We start from the raw sequence: 21949 nt of genomic DNA on the forward strand, positions 1-21949 counted from the left end.
TGTTCTTATGACTTCACAATTTAACTCTGAATGACTTGGCAGCTGGTGAGGCCACCAGAGTTGTTGAGAGAAAGTGATGGAAAGTTAACAGTCCGGGTGTAGCTGTGCTGAGTTGACGTGTCTCTTGGACAGTGAGAAGATGAGGTCCAGACGACTTTGAAAGGCAGGATTCTTGCTCTGGAGAGAGGAACGGGTTAGACCACAGCTTTGGGAATCTTTAGCTTCACGCTGGAAAAACGGGTGGTCTTTTCCAAATGAAAGTGTATTGTTAGAAAAGAACAAGGCCGAGAGCTCAGCCTTAGGAGACACAGGTAGGAAAAAGATATTAATGAGGGATGCAGAAGGAGCAATTGAGGAGGCGTGCAGGGAAACCAGGATTATACAAAGTCAGAGAAATCAAAAGGAAAAAAAAAGTCAAGAAAATTCAGGTTTAATTCCCATCAGATACTGTTCTGGGCTCGCTAAAAGTTGACTCTGTATTAACTTAGCTCTGCCTGCTTCATGTGACTGAGATTGAATCACTGAATTAAACATTAAGGGTGAGAGAGGCTAACACAGATGAACAAATTTCCCTCTTTCCTTACAAAATGAAAAATCAATTTAAACAAAGATTAAAAACATAATTGGAGAACTAGAGGCCAATAAATCTATTTCTGAAGCTGGAAGCTATTAAAGTAAACTAACCTTTGCAATTGTCACTGTGCATCTGTAAAACCTACCAAATTCCTCTTGGGTATTAAAAAAATGTAAGAATCTTCTGAGGGCTCCGTGTAGGGCTCTCCTGACCTGGAAAGTGGGCTGGGTACCCGGGAAGGGCCTGGTGTGGGCCTGGAGTGTCTGACCTCTGGGCAGCTGTGCTGGGAGGGAGAAAGCTCAGGAGAGGAAAAGGGGGGAGGGGTGTCAAGAACACAGTGGAAGGTGTCAGAAGGAAACATAGCAGGGGTCCCTTAGATATCCCAACACCCAGAATAACTCCGATCCTTTTAAAAAATTATATATGTTTTGGGGGAACGATAGAGGAGCCAGAGTGTGTGGGCTCCAATTCTGGTTCTGATGCTGCCTGGCAGTGTAGCCAATGTTCTTAGTGTCCCCAAGTAAATATTTCAGAAGGGGGACTCTTGTTTTCTTACAAAACCCCTTCTTCCCCAAATAAAGGTCTCTTGCATCTTTTCAGGATTGCTTTTGGACGACATTCTTCTGGAAAAGCACATCTATTCTTAGGGCTCAATCTGATTTTCCTCTTTGTACTATTTTCACATATTCTACCATGAGCTTGCATTCCTTTTGTGGAAAATAAATGTTACTAAAAAACAATACGTAAGAGACACCACTAAAAACTCAAACCCCAGTTGTCCAGCTCAGAATCTCAAGTTCTCTTCATTGCACTACAGTCTCATCTTCGAGTTTTCTCTTGCCCTTGAATCCAACTGGTCACCCTGTCCTAGGGATTCTGTATCTGGAATGATTCTAAATGCTGGAGTGGAAAAAGTACTTTAGGACTCAACCCAAGTACACTCTGATAGAGGGAACATTTGTTTGTCTTTGCACCTCTCTTGACTCTGCTTCTCAACCCTTCTCTCCTCTTGTGGTTTGCCACATTCACCACCCATCAGGTTCCCAGGACCCTAGACATGAACGTGGCTGCAGGGTCCTCCCAGGACCTTCTCTCTCTGACAGCTGCTTTGTGCTGCTCCCCTCATCTTCCCTCCCAAACCAACCCTCACCAGCCCCTGTTCTGGAGCCTGTGACAGCCCATCCTTGCCCATGTGTTATTGGGCCACTGCAGGCAACGTCTGCAGCTTAAAGCAGGGCTTTCTGGAGATATAATGTCCTAACCTACCAGAAGGAGGCTAATGAAGGAACTTAATGGTCTGAGGGCCCTGTGGGAGCTGGTGGGGGATGTAAAGGAACCTGGTGGCATCCATCGATCTAACTACATAGTCTACCTGGTAAAGAGCACTGTTTTTGGAGTTAGTTAGACTGGCTTCATATCCACTGAGAAGCTGCACATCCCTGAGCAAATTACTTAATCTCTCTGTGCCTCAGTTTCCTGGTCTATAAAATGGGGTTATTTATAGTACCTAGCCCAGAAGGCCTATAGAAGGCTTAAATACCATATAAACAATTAACCCAGTCTGAAATACATTGTATGTGCTTAATTAATAGAAAATTAAATAAAAATTCAAAACATCATTATTATTTTACATTCAGTACTAGCCCTCTGGGGCTGGACTCTGGCTGGTAAAGACTATCCTCACAATTTCTCATCTTGTTTGATACATGCACAACTTCTTAAACCTAGTTTCTCTACCCTGTAACCTGAACCCCAGCCTTCTCTCCCTGACTTTCTTAACGTTACTCCAAGGAACCAGACTCAAACGTGGTAGGAAAGCTGCTGCAGAGGCCAGCAGACAGCCCCCATCACTTCCCTCCCATATTATTCACTGAAAATCTGTTTACCTTCCCAGCATAACTCCCAGGCCCCAAATCAGGGATGCAGGACATGTGTGCTCACCAGAACAACCTTTTACAGAATTTCCTCCTGCACATGAAACTGGATGCCTCTACCATACAGATATCAACTGGGAGTCTCCATGAAGCTACACATCACCAAAATGTTTCCTTTCGGGGCTAGAATAGTTTCCCGGAAAGCATATTTTACTTTCCAGAAGACAACCTAGAAGCTAGTGGCTGCTGCTGTGGTTTTTCAACTGTTTAAAGCAGTATTTGGATACCACCAAAGTGTCTCCTTTTTTTTTCTGGAGAACTGAATTACAAAATACTGGTTTCTATTAGGGTGTGCCTAGCACTTTCTGTGCTGCCAAGCCTTCCATGTTTATAGTCTGCACACTAGATTTTCCATGAACAGGCTCAAATTTATTCCCAGGCAATGATGTTTAGGAAACCCAATATGAACGTGAAGATTGTTCTAAAGCAGTTTCAGAATTTGTGTTATGCAGTTGCCTAAAAAGAGCATGTCTGATGTATAAAAAAATAATATATTTTGGGGGCATGTCTTATATATGTTGGGGAAAAGGTACTCACTCTCATATGTTTTCTTGGATTGAGGTATCACAGGAAACTTATTTTTTATATTCTTCTTCTCTATCCTTTATTTCTATACTTGTACAGAATACAGCCCAAACACCCACCTACACAGGCATTTTACAGAAAGAGTTGGAAGCCAAGTGACTGAAAAACAAAACAAAATTATGTATATAGTGTCTTTAAAGAGATTTACATGTGAATTCAAATGGGAGCCAATGGTAACTCTGTAGGACAATGAACCAGTTAGAGAAAAGTGCTAATGGGAAGTGTGACTATGATTTGGTTTTGATGAGAAATAAAACAGCAGGCGCCGTGTTTTTAGAGAAAAATAAAGTAGGAAATAGAGCTTTACATTTACACACACATTCTGTCTCCAGCTCCCAGAAACTTACATGCTGGCCACAATCACTGCAACATCCAGCGTTATGTTTTGAGCAGGTCCGCCCTCTCCTCCCTTTTAGCCCTCTAAGGGGGCCCCACTGCTCCAGGCCATGCTTCTCACAGGCTCCTGTCCTTGCCACCTCCTCTGTTTCCCCTGACTTGCTCTTCTCCCCCATCTAAATCCTTCACTCCTTCCAGGCTATCCTCAAGGCCCATCTCCTCCATGAAGCCTCCCCACCAGAACCCCAAGCCACGATGCCCCGTGCTCCAAAACCGACACTGTTTATTGCTAATGCCGCCCAGTCTTGCAGATTCCTTTTGGGTGGGTGTTTTCTCTCCCTTTGGCTGCAAGCCTCTTGAGGGCGGGGCCACATCTAATTCCATTTCCGTGTACTACCATAGCACCTCCACACACTGAACACAAAACAGAGGATCAGCCAATATCTGTTGGATCTGTGAGGTCTAAAATGGCTAATTCCATCTGGCTATCTAAATTGCCCTAATGAGGTCTAGATAATGTTTATAGCTCAACAACTATCCCCTGAACTCTGCCCGTATGCAGGGCTGCCATCCATCATGAAACATCCCTGAGGAATTTTGGAGGCCATCTGTGGTGAATGCACGATGTACGATGTACGTACGGCCCAGGTTCCCTTCCGGAATGAAGGACTAAGCACTTCACAAGCTGCTGGTAGTGATGTCTGCAGACAGCCCTCAGCTGAAGGGAACAGCTTCGCCCAAGATGCAGGGATGGCATGAATCTAATTAATGACTAATCATTATGTCAGGGGATATAAAGCCCTGGCCCCTCACCCCAATTCAGTTCTTTTTTCTTTTTATTTTAATATTTATTTATTTGGCTGCACTGGGTCTTAGTTTCGGCACATGGAATCTTTAGTTGCAGCATGTGGGATCTAGTTCCCTGACCAGGGATCAAACCTGGGCCCCCTGCATTGGGAGTGTGGAGTGTTAACCACTGTACCACCAGGGAAGTCCCCCAACTCAGTTCTGAAGGGTTTTCCAGCTCCAGAGCTTGAGGCTATTATTGGGTCTGCATTGCAGCTCAGCTTCTCACTCTGCCCAGTCTGGCATCCCTCCCCTCCCTTTCTCTTTCCCAGGTATTGATCCCAAGAGCATCCCCAAATAAACACACTGCATGCTAACCTCCATCTCAGAGTCTGCTTCCTGGGGAACCAACCTACAACATCATCTATACATCCGTCCATCTATCTAGCCAGCCAGCCAGCCAGCAACCTACCACTGTGTTTAGGGCACGCAGGTGGTGTTTGTGGGTGCTGATACAGGTGAAAAAGACCCAGTCTTTACCCAGTCTTTACCTCCTTAGGGAGCGAAGGCCAGTACAAGAGATGAGACATGTACAGGAATAACTGTGAAGCACACAGTGGAAAGTGGATGGTGTCAAGAGAGAACATATAAACAGAGACACAGCCAGGGTATAATCCCAGGGCAAGGGGGTGAGAGTCTTCTGGCACTGGCTTAAGATGTGGCCATCGGTATATGCTTCCTATCTCCCTATCTGATCCCAAGCCCTGGAGACAGGATGGACTATGTCCTTATCTCTCTTTGCACTTCCCATACTTCCCAACACACAGTCCCAGACAGTGCAAGAAATCTTAAAACACTGAAGCAAAACACTGAAGGACAGCGTTGGCAGTTCTACTTTATAGGACAGGTTTCTGGCTGCCTGTCTGGCCTTTTAGTGCAGAGTTCAGGAGGCTCCTCAAGATGCTCATTCATTTATTATGTCCATAAAACCTTGGGAACATGAAAGCACAAGACAAGGCCCTGACCCTCAAAGCAGCCCACTATGTGGATGAGGCAGAGGCCCCTGAAAATGTCCACAGATAAGAACAAGACCTGGGACTATGACTAATAGCCAAGTAGTACATCATCCCCAGGTGGTCCCTGCCCTTGGTCGGCCAGTCCATCAATCGTCAAAGGTTACTCTGTCAGTTGACAAAGGTTACTGAATAGCCTCCATGAATAACCCAACAATGAGAATCAACAAACTCCAGAACCTCATGATCCTCCAAAACCAATGCCCCAGCATAATTTACTGTCTACAGGGGAAAAGCACCTTTAAGAAAATTTAAGTAACCACTATTAAGTGTCTGATGGAAAGAAAAGAAGCACTGGCAGGGTGGGGAAGCCAGTCTCCTGCATTTCCCTGCTTCAGCCCAACTCAACATGCCAGTCCCCTTCCACTGTCCCTCTCCTTTTACTGCTTTTGTACAATCTGTCACCAACTTCTGTTGTTTGTTTCTCTGAAATGGCATTTGCATCCTTCCTCTTTTGCCTCGCTTAGTGCTACCATCGCCTCCGATTGTGTGGCCACGAAGCTCCAAGCCTAGGCCATCCCTGCACTTCATGTCTGTCTGATGTGGCTTCTGAAAACCCAGATCTCAGTCGGTCATGTCTCTGCTCTACTATCAGCTCAACGGGGGCTCCTTCAGCACCATCAGGTACTAGTTATTAAGACCCCCTGTTGTCAGTGGCTCTCCCTACACTCACCTAACTTTACTTCCCAGTACTCCTTAGTATATGTCCTCCACTCCAGTCACCTCCCTGTTTATCTGTGCCTTTGCTCAATGGTGTCTGACTTCTGAAACGCCTTGTCTCCTCTTGGCCAACTATTGAATCCTACCCACTCCTTGCCACTGTGTTCACAAGGACCAAGCTTAGGACCGAGGCGATGGGAAAGACAGGAAGGACAAAGTCAGCGGCCTGCTGTTTTCCTACTTCTTTTATTATTTTGAAGTTTCCCTACCACATCCTGATTCCATCACACAGAAATGCTTTTCTGTAGCACCTACCCAGCCACAGGGATGCTCCATCAGCTTGACTGCCCCAGACCACCTAGCTCTGGGTGGAAGGAGCTTGTCATCTTGAGCTGGGTAGACTATCTCTGTCTTATAAGTCAGAAAGGGAAAAAGCTGACACTGGTAATGTTTACTTGCTTGTTATTTCCTAGGAAAGACTCAAATCATTGCTGAGTTAATACACCAAGCTCTAGGATTTCTGAGAGATGGATGGTGGGTTTGTCAAAGGAGAGACTGCCAAGTTGGGTCTCTGGAAAGAATCCAGTGTTCCATAAACCCTGTCTCTTTCCTTATCATAGAAAGAACCATAAAATGACAGAAAGGCAGAGGAGAGCTGCAGGCAGCAGAATGACTTAGAAGCACCATCCTGTGCTTCCTGAAAAACAGAAAATGCAGATTAAGACAAATCTCATCCGTACACACCCCCTTTACTTCCTATGCAGGGTATTGCTTGATGAGAGAGCTGCACAGCAGATACTGGGGAGCTCTTTGGAAAAGTCTCTTGAAAGGGGTACAGTAAAGAGTAGGTGGTGCTCAGAGATTTCCTCACTCTGCCAATTTTTGACTGGGAAGGCTACGATATGGGCAAAAATGGAGAGGAGAATGGTGAGTACCTCCTGTTTCTCCTGTTACCTTGAAGGGAAAAGGTGCATCAGTGTGTGGGGGGCAATTAACGCCTCTTCTTCTATTGGAAGTGGCATGAAAGTGGCTAATCTCCAGGTTATCAGGTGGACTGGGTAAGGCCACCTTCTCTACTTTGTGCAAGTTTCTCTAGAGCTGAAAGAAAAGGATGGTGAAAGCAGTAGTTTTGAATGTTCCCATCTTTATGACTTCAGCTGGAAGATGATGTGCATGAGAAGACATACCTTAAAAATAACTTCCCCCAAACAAAGGGGTCGGGCAGGTGTGGAATGAGAGAGTGAAAAGGATAAAATTCAAAACAAATCTCCTTAGGCAGTTACATTAATGTGATAATAACGACAATAATACTAATTTTTTCACACATGCCTAGTGATTTACATTTTACAAAGCTCTGGGGTACATTATTTAGCAGTATTCTTACAACATAATCCAATCAGGTGATAAAAATAGCAGCTGCCATTTACTGAATGATTACCAGGAGGAACACTTTTCATGTGTTATTTAATCCTCACATCCCCCCCCCACTTGTACCATTGTTTCCCCATTTTACAGAGGGGGAAACTGAGGTTTAGAGATGTTAAGTAACTTGCCCGTCAGGTAGAGATTGAGACCTGAGTCTTTCTGATTCCAGAGTCCAGGCTCAGGACCTTAATAAGGTCTGTCTTATGGCAGGGCTTTTTCATAAGTTCAGGAAGGGGAGGGCACTGAGGAGGAAGCAGCCCTTCATCTTCTCTCCCTGTGAGGTAGGTACACACAGACACACACATTAATACTCCGAGAGATCCCACTTCCTCTGCTGTGCTTCTCAGTTATAAACCCATCCAGCTTGCACAGATACAGGTCCACAGATGAATGTCATGTTACTTACAGGGACAATGGTCAACTCCTATGGATAATTTAACCAGTATCTGAAGCTGCAACAGGAGTTTCCATTTGATAGGATGCAGCCATAGCAAGGCGATGAATTAGCAACTAGTTTTGAAGCTTTGTCACGAAGAATACTTTAAGACTGAAAATAATGAGGGAGACTGAATGCCATTTAGCAGAATGGCTTGTGACATTCAAATAAATGTTCAACTTGAGATTCAAGCACAGAGAGGAAGAAGAAATGACTGTAGAAAACAGTAAGGCACAAACAAATGGTGACAGCTCAGAGAGCTGGCTGCCCTATTCTTCATCAGACCCATCTGACCTCAGTAGTCACAACTGCTGTTAGTTGTGCAGAGGTCTTCTGACACAAACACACATGAACACCCTGGGATACTCCTTGCTGGGCAGGCTGTGGGGAGAAGCAACTGGACTGTTAAGAACTCCTTCCCTCCCCTTTCATCCAAGTACCAACTCTTCTGAGTGTCTCCTGCCCCCCCCTTCCCCTCCCCTCCTCTTTCTCAAAGCCTCCTCCTCCCCTTCTCCATCAACTGGCATGAAAGATCTGAGGGTGAGAGTAGGGAGAGCATGTTAGTTCCTCCGATTTTGAGAGAGTAAAGTGTCAGTGTCAATGTACTCACTCCCCCTCCTTTTGAGCTCTAGAGATATACTTAGATAGACACAAAACACCCACTGGAACTTTTAAATGATGTGAAGAGATCCACAAGCCACCTGTGAAACAAGATCTTGGTGCTTCACAGTCACAGGAACATACAGGTTCGAGAAGGGCTCATGTTTATTACTTATGTCCACACATACCTACACAAAGCAGGTGGCCCTTGCACACACACAGGCATCCTCACACACGGGCATCTTGACGATGCCATCTTTCTTTTCCTCCATCCTCATCTCTTCCCACCCAACTGTAGGTGTTGACCACAGCCACCCTGTGAGAGGCTGAGGGGTATGATGCAGTATAAAGGGAGTCACTCCGCCCTTGGCTACTCCCTGGCTCTGATTCGTGGGTAAGCCACTTAGCCTTTCTGAATCTTTGTAAAATGGAGATAACAACCACCTGGCTAGGTGCTGTGAAGATAAAGGAGAATAGTATACGTAGGGCCCTTGGTACAGCTCCTGGCGCTGTCCCACCTGGTTCCTGAGCCTGCCTTCCTACACCCACACCTGGGCTGACGGTGCCTCCGGTCACCCGGTCCCCACCCTCAGGACACTGGCCTGACACTGGGAAGACTGGGGACTAGTCCGGGCCCTCAGGCCTGTACCAGGAGGGTTCCAGCTCTCAGGTCACAGGTCTGCTGGCCAGGGCTAGCCTGCAGGGCCACGAGGGCGTGGGGAGCCACGGTCACGTGGGAGGGCCATAGGTCTCCCGCCCGTGGACCTGCAGGAGGCAGGCAGAGCGGGCTGGTGGAGGGGGGCAGAGCCCGCGGTTAAGTCGACCCAAGGCTGTGGGTGGCTTCCTCCTGTTGCTCAGTATCAGGGAGAGGAGGGGGAGGACATTCATTATTTCCTAAGTAAGCGTCCACCCGTCGCTTCGATAACTATCGATTGTGAAAAGCTGGCGGCGTCCGTTAAAGGCGAAGCCGGGACCCCGCGCGCCGCCGCCGCGTCTGTCTTCCCGGACCCTTCGTGGGGACCTCCTCCGCGCATGCAGGGCAGCGATGGGCCAACGCTTCTGCATCGGCTCATCTAGCAGCTTCGGGAACCGCAACCACGAGCTGTGGTTTGACTCCTGCCCGCCCACCCGCGGGGGCCTTTCCTTCCCAGAGCGTCGTGTCACGCCCTCGGAGCGGGTCACCTGTTCCGCAGCGTCCCTGGCGCCCGGGGTTCGAGGAGCCGGCCGGCGCTCGGAAAGTTATTTCCAAAAGCAGATATGCAGCAATCCTCGCTGCAGCAAACTACAGGACGCGGAATACCCGAACCCTGCCCCACCGCCAGCAGCCCGGCGACCGGAGCCCGCTGCCGGAGTCCCGCAGCGCCGAGAGCCACCCGCAAATGCACCTACTCTCCCTCCAGCGCCCGAGTGCAATGGGGAGAAAGCCCCAAAGCAAACTCACAGCGCAGAGCCATCCCAGTCCCGGCCCGGAAAGGATCGGGCTGCTGGGGATCGGCCTCCCGCCTGGCCGCTCCGAGAAATACTCGCGATTTCCCGCCCCGGCCTCCCCTCCTGTCTGCCCCAGCCTTCCCGGCTGGGCTGCTGCGACCCCTCGTACCTGCGGCGGTCCCGGGCTCGCCCTCGCTCTGCTCGCCGGAATCCGAATCCATGCTGCCGGCCGGGCGTCCACAGACCCCCGCCCGTCCGCGGAGCGCACGGGACCGGCCGGCGTCCGGACTCGGGCTGCCGCGTCGCACTCCGGCCGGGCAGTGCGCTGCGGCCGCGGCCGGGGGGCCGCTCGGCAGAGGCTAGCGCCGCCCGCGCCCCGTTCCCCGCTCCCCGAGCCCGCCGGCCGGTGCCTGCTTGCCAGGCGAGCGCGGGGCGGAGGGTGGGGTGCGCCGGGAGAGCGCGGGGAGGAGGGCGGGGAGGCGCTAGTGGGGAGGAGCAGGAGCGTCCGGCGCCCCGCGCGCTCCAGCCTGGGGTTAAATACCCGGGGGGCGGTGCCGCTCCTCCACCCGCGCCCCCATCGGGCGCCCGGAGTCCTGAACTTGTGGAGCCGGGCGAGGTCGTGCGAGCCGGCGAGGCTGAGCCCCTTCCCTTGGAAGTGGCCAAGTTTGGAGAAGTTTTAGGTGAAAAAGCGCCTCTACCCAAGTAGGAAAAGGGGAGGTTTAGAGTGGGCGTGCTGGGGTTGCCCGGGTTCGAGTCTAACTCCACAGTTCGGAGACCTTGGCCGAGTGACTTAACTTCTCTGTGCCCGTTTCCTCACCTGGAAAATGGAGACAATCAGAGTTCCCTTTCGTCCGGGAGGTTGTGAGGGGAGTATATAAATTATGCGTTTGAGGGGCCGAGAGCAGGGCCTGGCACTTAGCGAGGAAGTAAACGACGCGCGGAGGCAACGCTGACGCTGGTGGTTCTTCTCCCGGCGCGGGCGGGGGCGGGCAGGTTGGGCAAGCCGCTGTGGGGCGGGTTCCAGGACGGGGAGCCCTCGCGGGCGTCCCAGGCAGGACCGCCCTGCTGCCAGTCAAGGAGCCAGGCCACTTCCCGGCCCCGACTCAGGGGCAAGAACGGATTTTAAAACCTTTAGTTTGTCTTTAACACAGAGTGCTAATCTTTCTCAACATCCCCTCCTTCCACTTTCTAAAAAAAGAGAGAGAGAGAAGCGGCTGTATATTTATTTAGTAATTAAGAGACTAAACTAGGGGGGAAATGCACGGAGCAGTAAGGCCTGAGGGGATCCTTTGTTGTTAATTCGTGATTATCCACGCAGTCTTATTTTCTCCCTGAATTATCAGCTGCAACACTTACATAATCTTAGCCTGGCTTCTCAACATACAAATTGTGGGCAGAGAATACAAACACACTTTGTTGACCTGCGCAAAATGAAATTGGGAAGAGAAAAGTCTACCAAAAAGCGCTGTTTATTGTTTCCTGTGTGCACCCATTTAATCTCTAGAACGACCTAGTGAGGAATTTACGTCGAATGATTTGAAAATGCTTTTTTGGAGGTCAAAAATGGTTGAAAGTTGGCAGTTTCGTAGAATTTAACCTATATTGTTATCTCCATTTTGAGATGTGGAAGCTGAGTCTCAGGGTAGATAACTTTCCTGTGGTCTCAGGTCCAGTATGTGGGTGAGTTGGGCCTTGAAATCTGGTCTGATGTGCGGACCTGCTACTGACCGCTACGGTATAGTGTCACAAGTGTGTTTGGCCTCTTGGCTCCCTGAAGTCTACCTCCTTTGGTGAAGGTATGGGTTTCTCAGAGTGCACATACAGCTCTCCTTTGTGTTCTCAGAAAACGTTTTTTGGATGGCCAAACTCATGGACTTTAGCTGGTAAAAGTTGGATGGATTGGAAGGGTCAGAAGAACCCCACGCTAGAAGTGTGATCTTGGACAAATGGCTTGACCTCCCTCAGTTTCCTCAGGTGATGGCATCTCCTTCATATGGTGGTTGTAAGGAAGTGAATGAAATAATGAGTGTGGAATTTAGTACCCAATGCCTGGCACACAATTGATGTTTGATAAATGGAAAGAATGTTCTTAGAGCTAATGGGTCCCATTTAGAAAAACAAAATATTTTAAAAGCACATATTTAAGTGAAAAGAAAAAAGTAGCAGCAACATTTGGATAAAAGTTGACACTCAAAAAACAAATAGCTGGGATCGTTTTAAAAGTTTGGCATCATAGCTTTGTAGTCTTGAGGAAAAACAACGATGATAGCGTCAGAGAACAGAGCGTATTGGATTGAAAAGTCATCCAGCTTCCTCTAAGAAGTTGTTGCCTAGGTTCAACAACAGGAAATGTGAAACTTTCTCTGTTCGCTTAGACCTCCTTTCCTGGCACTTGATGGAAGCGTTTTTGTTTTTGTTTGTTTGTGTGTTTGTTTTAATGGACAAGTGGTCTGGGTTGAAGACAGAAATACCACTGAGACATCTGTGTATCCCAGAGAAAACAGGGAAGCTCACTACTGGAACTTGATCAACAGTAAACAAAGTACTGGGAGTGCAGTTCACAATACAGATATGTCCATCAGTCATCAGATCTTTACTGAGTACGAAGTACACTTTAGACCAGAGATAAAATTCTGTGGGCAGAGGGAGGGGGAGGGCTAGTCACAGTGCTCCTGAAAAGTCTATGAGGTGAGTCTTTAATAAACAACACCTATTCATTTATCTGTCCCTGTGTTCAGTCATAGAATATTTCTGCAAAAGGAGGCAGACGTAGAATGAAAAATTGAATGTGGAATTAAACAATGGAGAAGAGACATCCAAACTAAATAAGATCTCCATTCCAATTTCCTATGATATTCAATCTGTTGTCATGGGATAGCAAGACAAAGGGAAATGACTGCTGGCACGCATGTGTGTTTAATGAAGAACATTAGTGGAACATACCTTATCTGTCCTCCCAGTGTGGAAAAATCTGTATAAGAGAAGGAAGTCCTTAAAATAGTATCCCACATCCGTCACCCCCATGAAAACAGTGAAATCTGAGGTGGTGAATCTCCTTTACAAACCAATCCTAGTATATTTCTTTAAAAGAAAGAAAGAAAGAGAAAGCTCTTAGAAAAGAGGAAAGGACTTCTGTAGTTCCTCTGTGTATTTTTAGAAGAATGGCATTGCTTTGCAGACTTGAATCTAGGGTCTGAGGGTTATAAACTGCTTTCCTCAGTGTTTCCACTACGTCTTTTCAGCTTGGCTACTCTTCAGACACAAAAATTTCTAACTCTTATTGGTCATTTCTTAGCTTCAGCTAATGAAATCGGTAGCTTTTTAAGGAACTTGTCTGTCTGGTGGGAAAAGCATGTTTATTTGTAAGGCGTCAAGAAACAGATCATAAAATAGATCCATTTCTGCTAACACAATAATACTCCTTTGATCCAAGCCAGTGCTATGACTCATCTGCCTGTCTTCTCTTGTGGGATGGAAAGGGAGCTGTCTGCAACCTTCGGCAGACAGCCGGGAGAAGGGAGGGAGGGAGGTTCCTCTCACAAACCAGGGCTGTGGTTCTACTTTGAAAACCCACAGGGTCCTGGAACTGCTGTTTTTCTGGGCTGAAGTGGCCCTTGGTACTTTGGAATGAGATCTTGGCCAGGATAGCCCCATTTTTAATAACTTGTTTCAAGGTGGATATTGGCACCAAGGAAGCTTCTGCCCAGAGCCAAGGTGACCTCCACGGGGCTCTAGGCAAGCTGGACAGCGGGGTCTGAGCTGGCTTCGTATCCATCTGGCAGAACAAGATGCTGGGAGACAGCCTTGAAAGAGGGGGATTTTCCTATTTTTTTTCTCCTGGCTAGCAAAAATAAGTTTTATTGCCCCCCCAACCTTATTTCAAAAGCAATGCACATCACTGTAGAAAAAAATGGAAAAAACTTATAAGCAAAGAAAGAAGAAAATTTAAAAATCCATTCATAATTCTACCAGTTGCAATAGCTATTAACATCTTTTGAAAAATTTCCTTGTTTGTGTGTACAGTATTCTGCTTTTGTAAATTGTTTTTCCTTTTAACGATGGTGAACATCATTCCATCTACTCTCTGACAATAGGATTTTTAATAGGTGCACAGTATTCTATTGTATGGGTGGGTGTACCATAAGGTATTTCAGCAATCCTCTATCGTTGGGCATACAGGTTGTTTCCAATTTTCTGCTAAAATAGATAGCATCAGTGAACATCCTCATGTCCAAATCTTTGCACACATTTTTAAAATTTATTTATTTATTTTATTTATTTATTTTTGGCTGCGTTGGGTCTTCATTGCTGTGGGCTCTCTCTAATTGTGGTGAGTCGGGGGGCTACTCTTCATTGTGGTGCACGGGCTTCTAATTGCAGTGGCTTCTCTTGTTCTGGAGCACAGGCTCTAGAGCGCAGGCTCAGTAGTTGTGGCACGTGGGCTCAGTAGTTATGGTGCACGGGCTCAGTAGTTGTGGCTCGCAGGCTCTAGGGCGCAGGCTCAGTAGTTGTGGCGCATGGGCTTAGTTGCTCCGTGGCATGTAGGATCTTCCCGGACCAGGGCTTGAACCTGTGTCCCTTGCATTGGCAGGCAGATTCTTAACCACTGTGCCACCAGGGAAGCCCTGCACACATCTTTAATCAATGTCTGTGAACCTTCAGCAGTCTCCTTCGTTCTTGGGAGAAAGAAACAAGACAGAAGATTATAGCTAACAAAATAATTGCGATATCTATGCTGAGACATTAAGGTTATCAAGAATTTTAATGAGCATGATCCCTCTCGGCAGAGGGTGGGTTAGTTGAATTCATGCTTGAATTTATCAAGCATTGCTTGAGCCCAGGGGGCGTTCCTATAGGTTGAGGAGAGAAATGGAAAACATCCTTCTGCATTTCTTTGTGGGCAGTATGTCCTCTACAGAGGCCCATCCACATCTAGACACCTGTGGGAGGTAGGGGTGGGAGAGGCTGGCAATTTGGGCATCAGGCTGTTCTCCCAAGCTTTTAGCTTCTGCCCTCATGGGCTGCCTACAGGACAGCTTCCTGAGCAGTGAATGCAGTGATAGTGACTGTAAAGCACTGATTCAGAGGGAGAGGGAAATTGAGAAAGAAGGAAGAGGAAGAGAAAGAGGGAGAAAGAGGAAAACTCTATGGGCCCAGTCTCTGTTGTGCTTTGGCTCAGATTCCTATGGGGTTGTTTGTAAGCCTTTCAAATTGTCTTACAAACAGGATGAGGATCATAGGTTCAGCACCGCTAGGAGTCTCCCCGATTGCCACATATGGTGTCTTGGGCCCCCTGTGGCATTCACTCTGGGGGCTGCAGGACGTGACTGTGCTGTATTGGAGCTGTTCTTACAACCATCCACTGGGCTCGTACATGGGCACCCTAAGTGACTGTTTTAGCTGTGCTCTATGTCTTCCCATCTTCCTGGATCCTTACACAGCTCTGTGGCGTGGAAACCGTCTATTTATTCCTACTGGGGAGAAGAGGGACTCAAGACCCATGAGGCTCAAGCAGCAACTAGAGTCCTGACAGTTTAGGAAGATGAGAGCGTACGCAAAGGCTGGATAGGGGCAATTATTGTTCCAGTTTTCAAAAGTAAGAAAGGAGGGGATTTCAGGAATAACAGATTGATGGCCTTTTTGCCACTCTCTAGCAAAAGTCTGGAACAAACACGTTTATAGACGTTTAAAGAAGAAAGCGGTGATCACTAGCAGCCAACATGGGTTCATTATCATGTCCCATTAAAATGACCATGTTAACTTTCTTTAAACAGGGTCATTAGGTGTATAAATCAGGATAATTTTATTTAACTTCGAGGCAGCAAGTATTAGTTAAGCACCCTCTGTGCTTCAGGTGCAAAGTGAAGGGAACTGACTGCCACAGATATTACATGTTGTGATTTAAGTAAAGATTTTGATGAAGTCTTATGTAGAGAATGGACTTGAGGACACGGGGAGGGGGAAGGGTAAGCTGGGACAAAGTGAGAGAGTAGCATTGACATATATACACTACCAAATGTAAAATGGATAGCTAGAGGGAAGCAGCTGCATAGCACAGGGAGATCAGCTCAGTGCTGAGATAGGGAGGGTGGGAGGGAGGGAGAAGCAAGAGGGAAGAGATGTGGGAACATATGTATATGTATAGCTGATTCACTTTGTTATACGGCAGAAACTAACACACCATTGTAAAGCAGTTATACTCCAATAAAGATGTTAAAAAAAGAATTTGATGAAGTCTTAACATAATTCCCTTGCTGTTAGGTAGATCTAGAACTGGTTGAACAGCCCTACCCAGTGAGCCTTGATTCATGGTTCTGAGTTAACTTGGAGGGAGTTCTCCAATGGAGTGACACAGAGCTCTGTCTTGGCTCTGGTCTATTCTGGTTTTTTTTTTTTTAACTCTTTTTAAATCAGTGCTTTAGAGGTTGAATTTGGTTGTGCTTATCAAATGTGTAGCTGCCTTGCTAGGACAGGTCAGGGAAGACTTGAAATCACATGGAAAAGGTATATGGGTCTTGACTGTCCATGAATTCCACGAGTCCACAGTGGGATAGCAGCTGCATTGCTACAAGAAGGGCAGGAATAGTCCTCTGTATTTGATCTGGTATTATGGACACCAGGGGTCTTGTGAACATCTGGTGCCACATTTTAAGGAGACATACCAGGGAGCTCCCAGAGGAGGGGAACCAGAGCAGTGAAGGAGGTTTGGAAAATATTCTGTATGAGGAGGTTTGAGTGTCAGGCTTGGGAAAGAAAGAAAACAAGACATGACCAGGTGGATGTCCTCAAATGTGTGAAGACCTAGACTCAAGGCTGATACAGAACTGATAGATAGATGTTATAAGAAAGCAGAATTTGGATCTAGGGCCAGTCTCGGCCTGCTGGCCTTCAGATCCATCTGTGTCCTTTCTCTGCTCTGTATGGAGGAAGGGCTGACCCTTGCAGGCTGCGTTTGCCATCCTGTAAACTAGGTGCCAGCTGGATCCAGCCAATGTGAGGCACTGGCAGAAGACTGGAGGGCAGGGCAAGGGAGAGCCAGGATATTCTCTTCAACCCTCTATCCCTCAATTCTATGATAGTGGCTGCATCTCCTCTGTGGCTCCAACTCCTTCCAGATGGACCCACTGTAGTTCCAGCTTCCATCGGGTGACCACGGCTTCTGGGTTCCAGTAACAGCACCTCCTCCCTTGTGTCCCTCCAGCCCAGGGTGGCAGTGGCTTCCTGCTGTTGCTAATATCTAGGTTGCATTACTGTCCTCTGGGTTCTCAGCTTTTCTGTCACCACTGTAGTTGGTTCCCTGTGTTACTCTTTTGAAAATTATATATTTTCAGAGTTGGGATTAGAACTCAAGGCTCCTGACCCAAGATCAGCGCTCTTTTTCCTTTTATGTTGGCTCTCCTTCTGCATATATCTTTATTAACTATCCACTCGTGGATTATATTAATCACTCTTTTGATCTATAGGAGGGAAAACTGAGTCTCCTAAATCCTTTTTTAAAAAAAATTCTCTTATGATTATGTGACAACCTAGTTCAATAATGCTTACTTGCTAGTTATTTTACAGGACAAATACTGCTCGCCAAGTGTTACCGAAACCTTTTTTTCCTCCCTTCAAAGCGTTTTTTACTTAGCGTTTTTACATGCTCCAATCTGGAATATTCCATTTATGTAAGTCTCTGATTTCATAATGTCTATGCTGAATCAAGGGCTGTAGAAAAGGGAAGGAATGCTTGAGGTCACTAATCCCATCACCTTAGATATAAAGAAACAGGTTCAGAAAGATGGAGTGGCTTGCCCAACATTAGGGGCAGAAGTGGGGCTAGAACCCAGGTCTCAGGCCTGAGTTCAGGATACTCATCATACTGCCATGCTCCCATAAGGGAGCTCCCGTGATCCTTTATGGGAGCATGGCAGTATGAGCTTACTGTTTACTCTCCTTCACTACATCCAGTTTTCCATCTGCTTCTGCCTTCGGTTCCCAAATCTCTTCCCCAATGCTGATCTTTCCCCTCTTTTCAACTCCTGCTTACCAGGAGTTTTAGTAGCCCATCTCCACTTGGAATGGAATTCTCAAAAGCAGGACTTGACCAACCCCTCTTTTTAATTTCTTTATCTCATCAACATCTTCCTTCAGTTCCCTATCTTTCCTACCTTTCTCCTCCCCTCCCCTTCTTTTCTGGATTTTCAGACTTTCCATTCTTCTCTCTTCTCAAGCCAACATTTTCCTTCCCACCAAGTCTTCTCTTGGCATTGTCCTTTAATCGATCCCTCTCTTTTGTGTTCAAAGCCAATCTGCCCAATTGAAGCCATCAGCACTTCTAAGGGAGGAATCTTTCAAACACTGGATCTGATTCCTGGTTGCCATAAACCTTTGATCATTCTCTGAGGAAAGCCATAAATTAATGTCATCTTTTGGCAGGACTCCTGGGACTATCCAGATTACTTCCCTGGCCTCTTGATTGTGGATGTGATCATCTTAACACCTCAAACACTATGGCATAGATGGGAAATCCTCCCATAGCCAAGAATAAAGCATTTATTTTAGGTCAAACCATTAACACGTATCATCCCATGGGAATTTCCAGTGTTTCAACAACTTTCTCTTTTGGCTGTCAGTATCAGTCTTAGCTGGTTTTTAAATCTTTCCAAATTTGTGTTATCTAGACATTCATGAGTGGTTAGATTTATTGAAGCTCTTTCAGGATAACATCATTACAATATAATATTTGAGTCACTGTGACCTTGTTCAAATGAACTAATCCTACCCCCAGACAGACACATTGACACCATATTTCCAGTTGGCTTAATTATATTCTTCTATCCTTCCAAATTTTTGTTACTTTCTTCCAATGTGGATTTTGTCAAGTCACATACTTAAGAATCCAAGAACTCAGTTCACCCTTCACATTCCTGTAGCTCACACTTTCATTTCTCTTGATGAAGTTGATAAGTCCAAGGATCAAGTATTGGATTTCTGTCCCAGAAAATAAGTGTGGGGGACACCTGCCTCCTTCCGTAGTCCAGGTGATAGTGCTGCAAGAGCTAGCAGGAATGGGGAGTGGCCCAGAGGAAAGAGGGCAGGCTTGGACACCAGGATCTGAACTGCATCATGTTCTCCTCTCCTAGATAGAGTGGAGGGTGGGTCATAGCAATGCTAACTCTCAGTTCCAAATAATCACATCTTTCCAAAATCTCCATAGTTACCCAAGGTGCCAATAGCCTCCCAGTTCCCCAGACTTGTAATCTTCATATTAGTTCTGTGATTTTTGGGGGTCTTACTTCCACTTTGGCGTTCACCGTTCTATCAAGTTCTAATGCTATTTCTTATACAAGTTTCTTGATTTTACCCTTTCCTTTCCAAATCCACAGTCTCCCTCCTCCCAGCTCTTCACCCGTATCTTGATTGCTGCAGCAACACTTCCCCAGCGTTGCCCAAATCTCCCTACACCCAAGCCAGAGCTCAGGCTCCCTCAACCGTCACTATTTTTCACTCGAGAGCTTGTGTCTTTACCATCATTCTCTGTTCCCTGGGCACAGGAGAGCCTTGACTATGTTCCAAAATAATGATGGGTTTATCCCAGTCCATCCTCTCCCTGCTTCCTGCCTTAATTTCTCTGGCTCTCTGTTTGCTGCAGCTCCATCCCTGATGTGTGGGCTCCTCCCACTGCCTTCCCCTAGCACAAGGCCTGTCTCCTTCCTGCCAGCCTGGATGCTGTGCTGTGATAGTTGGAGGTTTTGGCTCTCTCTGGCTTGGCCTCAGGCCCTTGTCCCCAGAATTATCTTTTAGGGAACTTTAGGCCAGCATGCCCTGGTGTTCCTGGAACCCACATCTTCTTCTTGGCTTTGCTTCTGGACCACTAAGTGTTGGGTAATTTCTGGCATGTTGGAGTGAAGACACCTGGATTTTTGTCCTGGCTGTTCATGAACTCAGTGTGTGAGTTTAAATACATCAGGGCTGCATGCTCCAGCCCTCTTCAGATGCCAGTTCTGAGGACCTTCAGCTTGCCATCTTGCATGCCTTGAACATATCCCGCACTTCCCTGCTAATGCCTGAGCCTGTCCTGACCAATTCCCTTTCCCCCGACAAGATGAGGAGGGGATGAGTCTTGTTTGTAACCCGGCATTCAGCATACCCTGGGTCCCTGCTTATTCACTGACCCACAGTTTCTCCCTTGGATCTGTCCCACAGACTGTGTAAACCAATGTGCTTTGGTCTTGCCTCAGTTTCCCCATTTGCGCTCACGTGTTCTTCTTGGGGTGGTGGCCCCACCTTCGACACCGACTCTGAGGTCTGGCCATTTCCTATTACTTGAGGTAGCAAGAGCAAGGCAGTTTTCATCTCTAGAGAGTTTGCCCAGTACAAGCTACTCTTTGTAGACTCTTACTTTGCTTCAAAAATTAATTTGATTGGATATTTTTGAATGGCCAAAAATTTTTTTGGTTATCAGGTGTCTTACAGCACCTTTTAAGAACATAACCAAGAACCAGGAGAAGTCAGATAGTAAAAACCCTTGAGCTATCAGAAAAGTAAAAGCTATCTTTTAGTCAGAGGAGAGTGCCTTAGACTCTCACTCATAGTCTAGCTTTTCAATTTCTGTCAGGTGTGAGGACAAGAGGGAGGGGTGGAGCAGCCACTCCAGGCAGCACTGGAGCCAGAGTGGAGGAGCTTCTGTCCTTGCCCACATCCCCGGGGTGCTCACCTTCCCCTATGTCCTGGTGGCTTCCCACTGCAAATGCCTGCAGGCTTCTGGGAGTGCTGGGGAGCTAATGGCAGCAGCCTTCAAAGGATGGTGGACAGAATTTGGGAATAAGATCTAGGTTTCCACCCCTTGTGTGGGACAGCTCTACACAGTCTTGTAGAGGCCCCAGCTGCCCACAAGGGTAAGTTCCACCTGTAATCTATGCACCTGTGTGGGCTGCTTTCCCTTTCCTGTCACTCTCCCAGCCCCCTGCTGGAGCTTCATGGAATTACCACCCTAACAAAAAACTTGTTAAATCCTTAAATCCTTATCTCAGGGTCCATGTCACAGGAAGCTATCCTAAATCACATGTCAAGCAAAAAGGCCGAGACATGATGGAAAGAGAAAATAGAAGAACGTTGAAAAGGCAGAGACAAGAACTAAAGTATCAGGGCCCTGGGCTCATCTAGCAGGGACCATTGGGATGAGGGTATGTGACATAATTATTGCCACACTGAGGGCTATAGTGGTGATCTGTGGATAGTGTATTCTCTCCTGGAGGCCTGGGAAATAAGTACAACATTTTAGAAAGGTTTCTGCCTGAAGGAGTAAAAATAGGTTGGGATGCTGAAAGGAATAATTCATTGGCTCTCTAGAAGCTTGCGTTTCTTGGATGCCCCTTTCCCTGATAGCTAGGATTTAACTGGGTTTTCAGTTGAGCTAAAATTATTGCTTTCAAGCTTCAAAGCTCCTGGTTCCCACAGTTTGATTCTTTGAGATCTGTATTCTTCATGTTTTTCATACTGTTCGGTTTTATCCCTTCTCATCTCCTGTTTGCTTAATGGAGTTCTCTTTTTAAAGTCTGCCTTCCCACAGAAGCCCCTTTCCCTCCTTGGTCATTCCAACGGCCCTTCTTGTGTACCATTATCTCATTCTTGGGGTATGGGGATCGTCTCTGTGTTCAGTATTCCAAGGGCCAGTGTACTGAGATTTGTACTTCTGTTTTGTTTCCAATCCAAATTGATTATTTTTTTGCAGTTTTCATCCAGATGTTTGATATCATGTAAACACAGCTTGAAAGTGTTCCTGAACTGCTTACAGATGTACACCAGTGAAATCCTTTCCAAATTATATATAATGATGCTCTATTTATATCTGTGTCATAGTCTCTGGCTTGAGTTTTAGCTATAAGACTAAATTGGAAAGAAAGTGAAAAATTCACATGTGTGGGTGATTTGCCTACTTGATTAAAGATTTCGGATATTTGGAAATATTCAGGAATTGACATCATTTAACACTGAATTCTGGCATATCTGTAGCCATGGTGTTCTGAACTGAATGTTTGTGCCCCCATTCGTATGTTGAAGCCCTAAGCCCCAGTGTGATGGTGTTTGGAGATGAGTTCTTTGCGAGGTGATTAGGGTTAGATGAGGT

General features: G+C 46.6%; 1 protein-coding gene across 1 annotated transcript in view; it reads right to left on the minus strand.

The window, feature by feature from the left end:
• The window catches only part of TIPE3 (TNF alpha induced protein 8 like 3), a 39842-nt gene extending 29667 nt beyond the window's left edge, over positions 1 to 10175 (minus strand). Inside the window, exon 1 of the mRNA XM_027096646.1 lies at positions 10007 to 10175. Coding sequence (XP_026952447.1) covers positions 10007 to 10058 — 52 coding nt within the window. The 5' untranslated portion in view covers positions 10059 to 10175. The remainder of the gene's footprint in view (positions 1 to 10006) is intronic.
• Between the last annotated feature and the right edge of the window lie 11774 nt (positions 10176 to 21949).

The sequence above is a fragment of the Aethalodelphis obliquidens genome, unplaced genomic scaffold, assembly GCF_003676395.1.
Source record: "Aethalodelphis obliquidens isolate GAN/ISIS:26980383/991018 unplaced genomic scaffold, ASM367639v1 scaffold105, whole genome shotgun sequence".
NCBI lineage: Eukaryota > Metazoa > Chordata > Mammalia > Artiodactyla > Delphinidae > Aethalodelphis > Aethalodelphis obliquidens.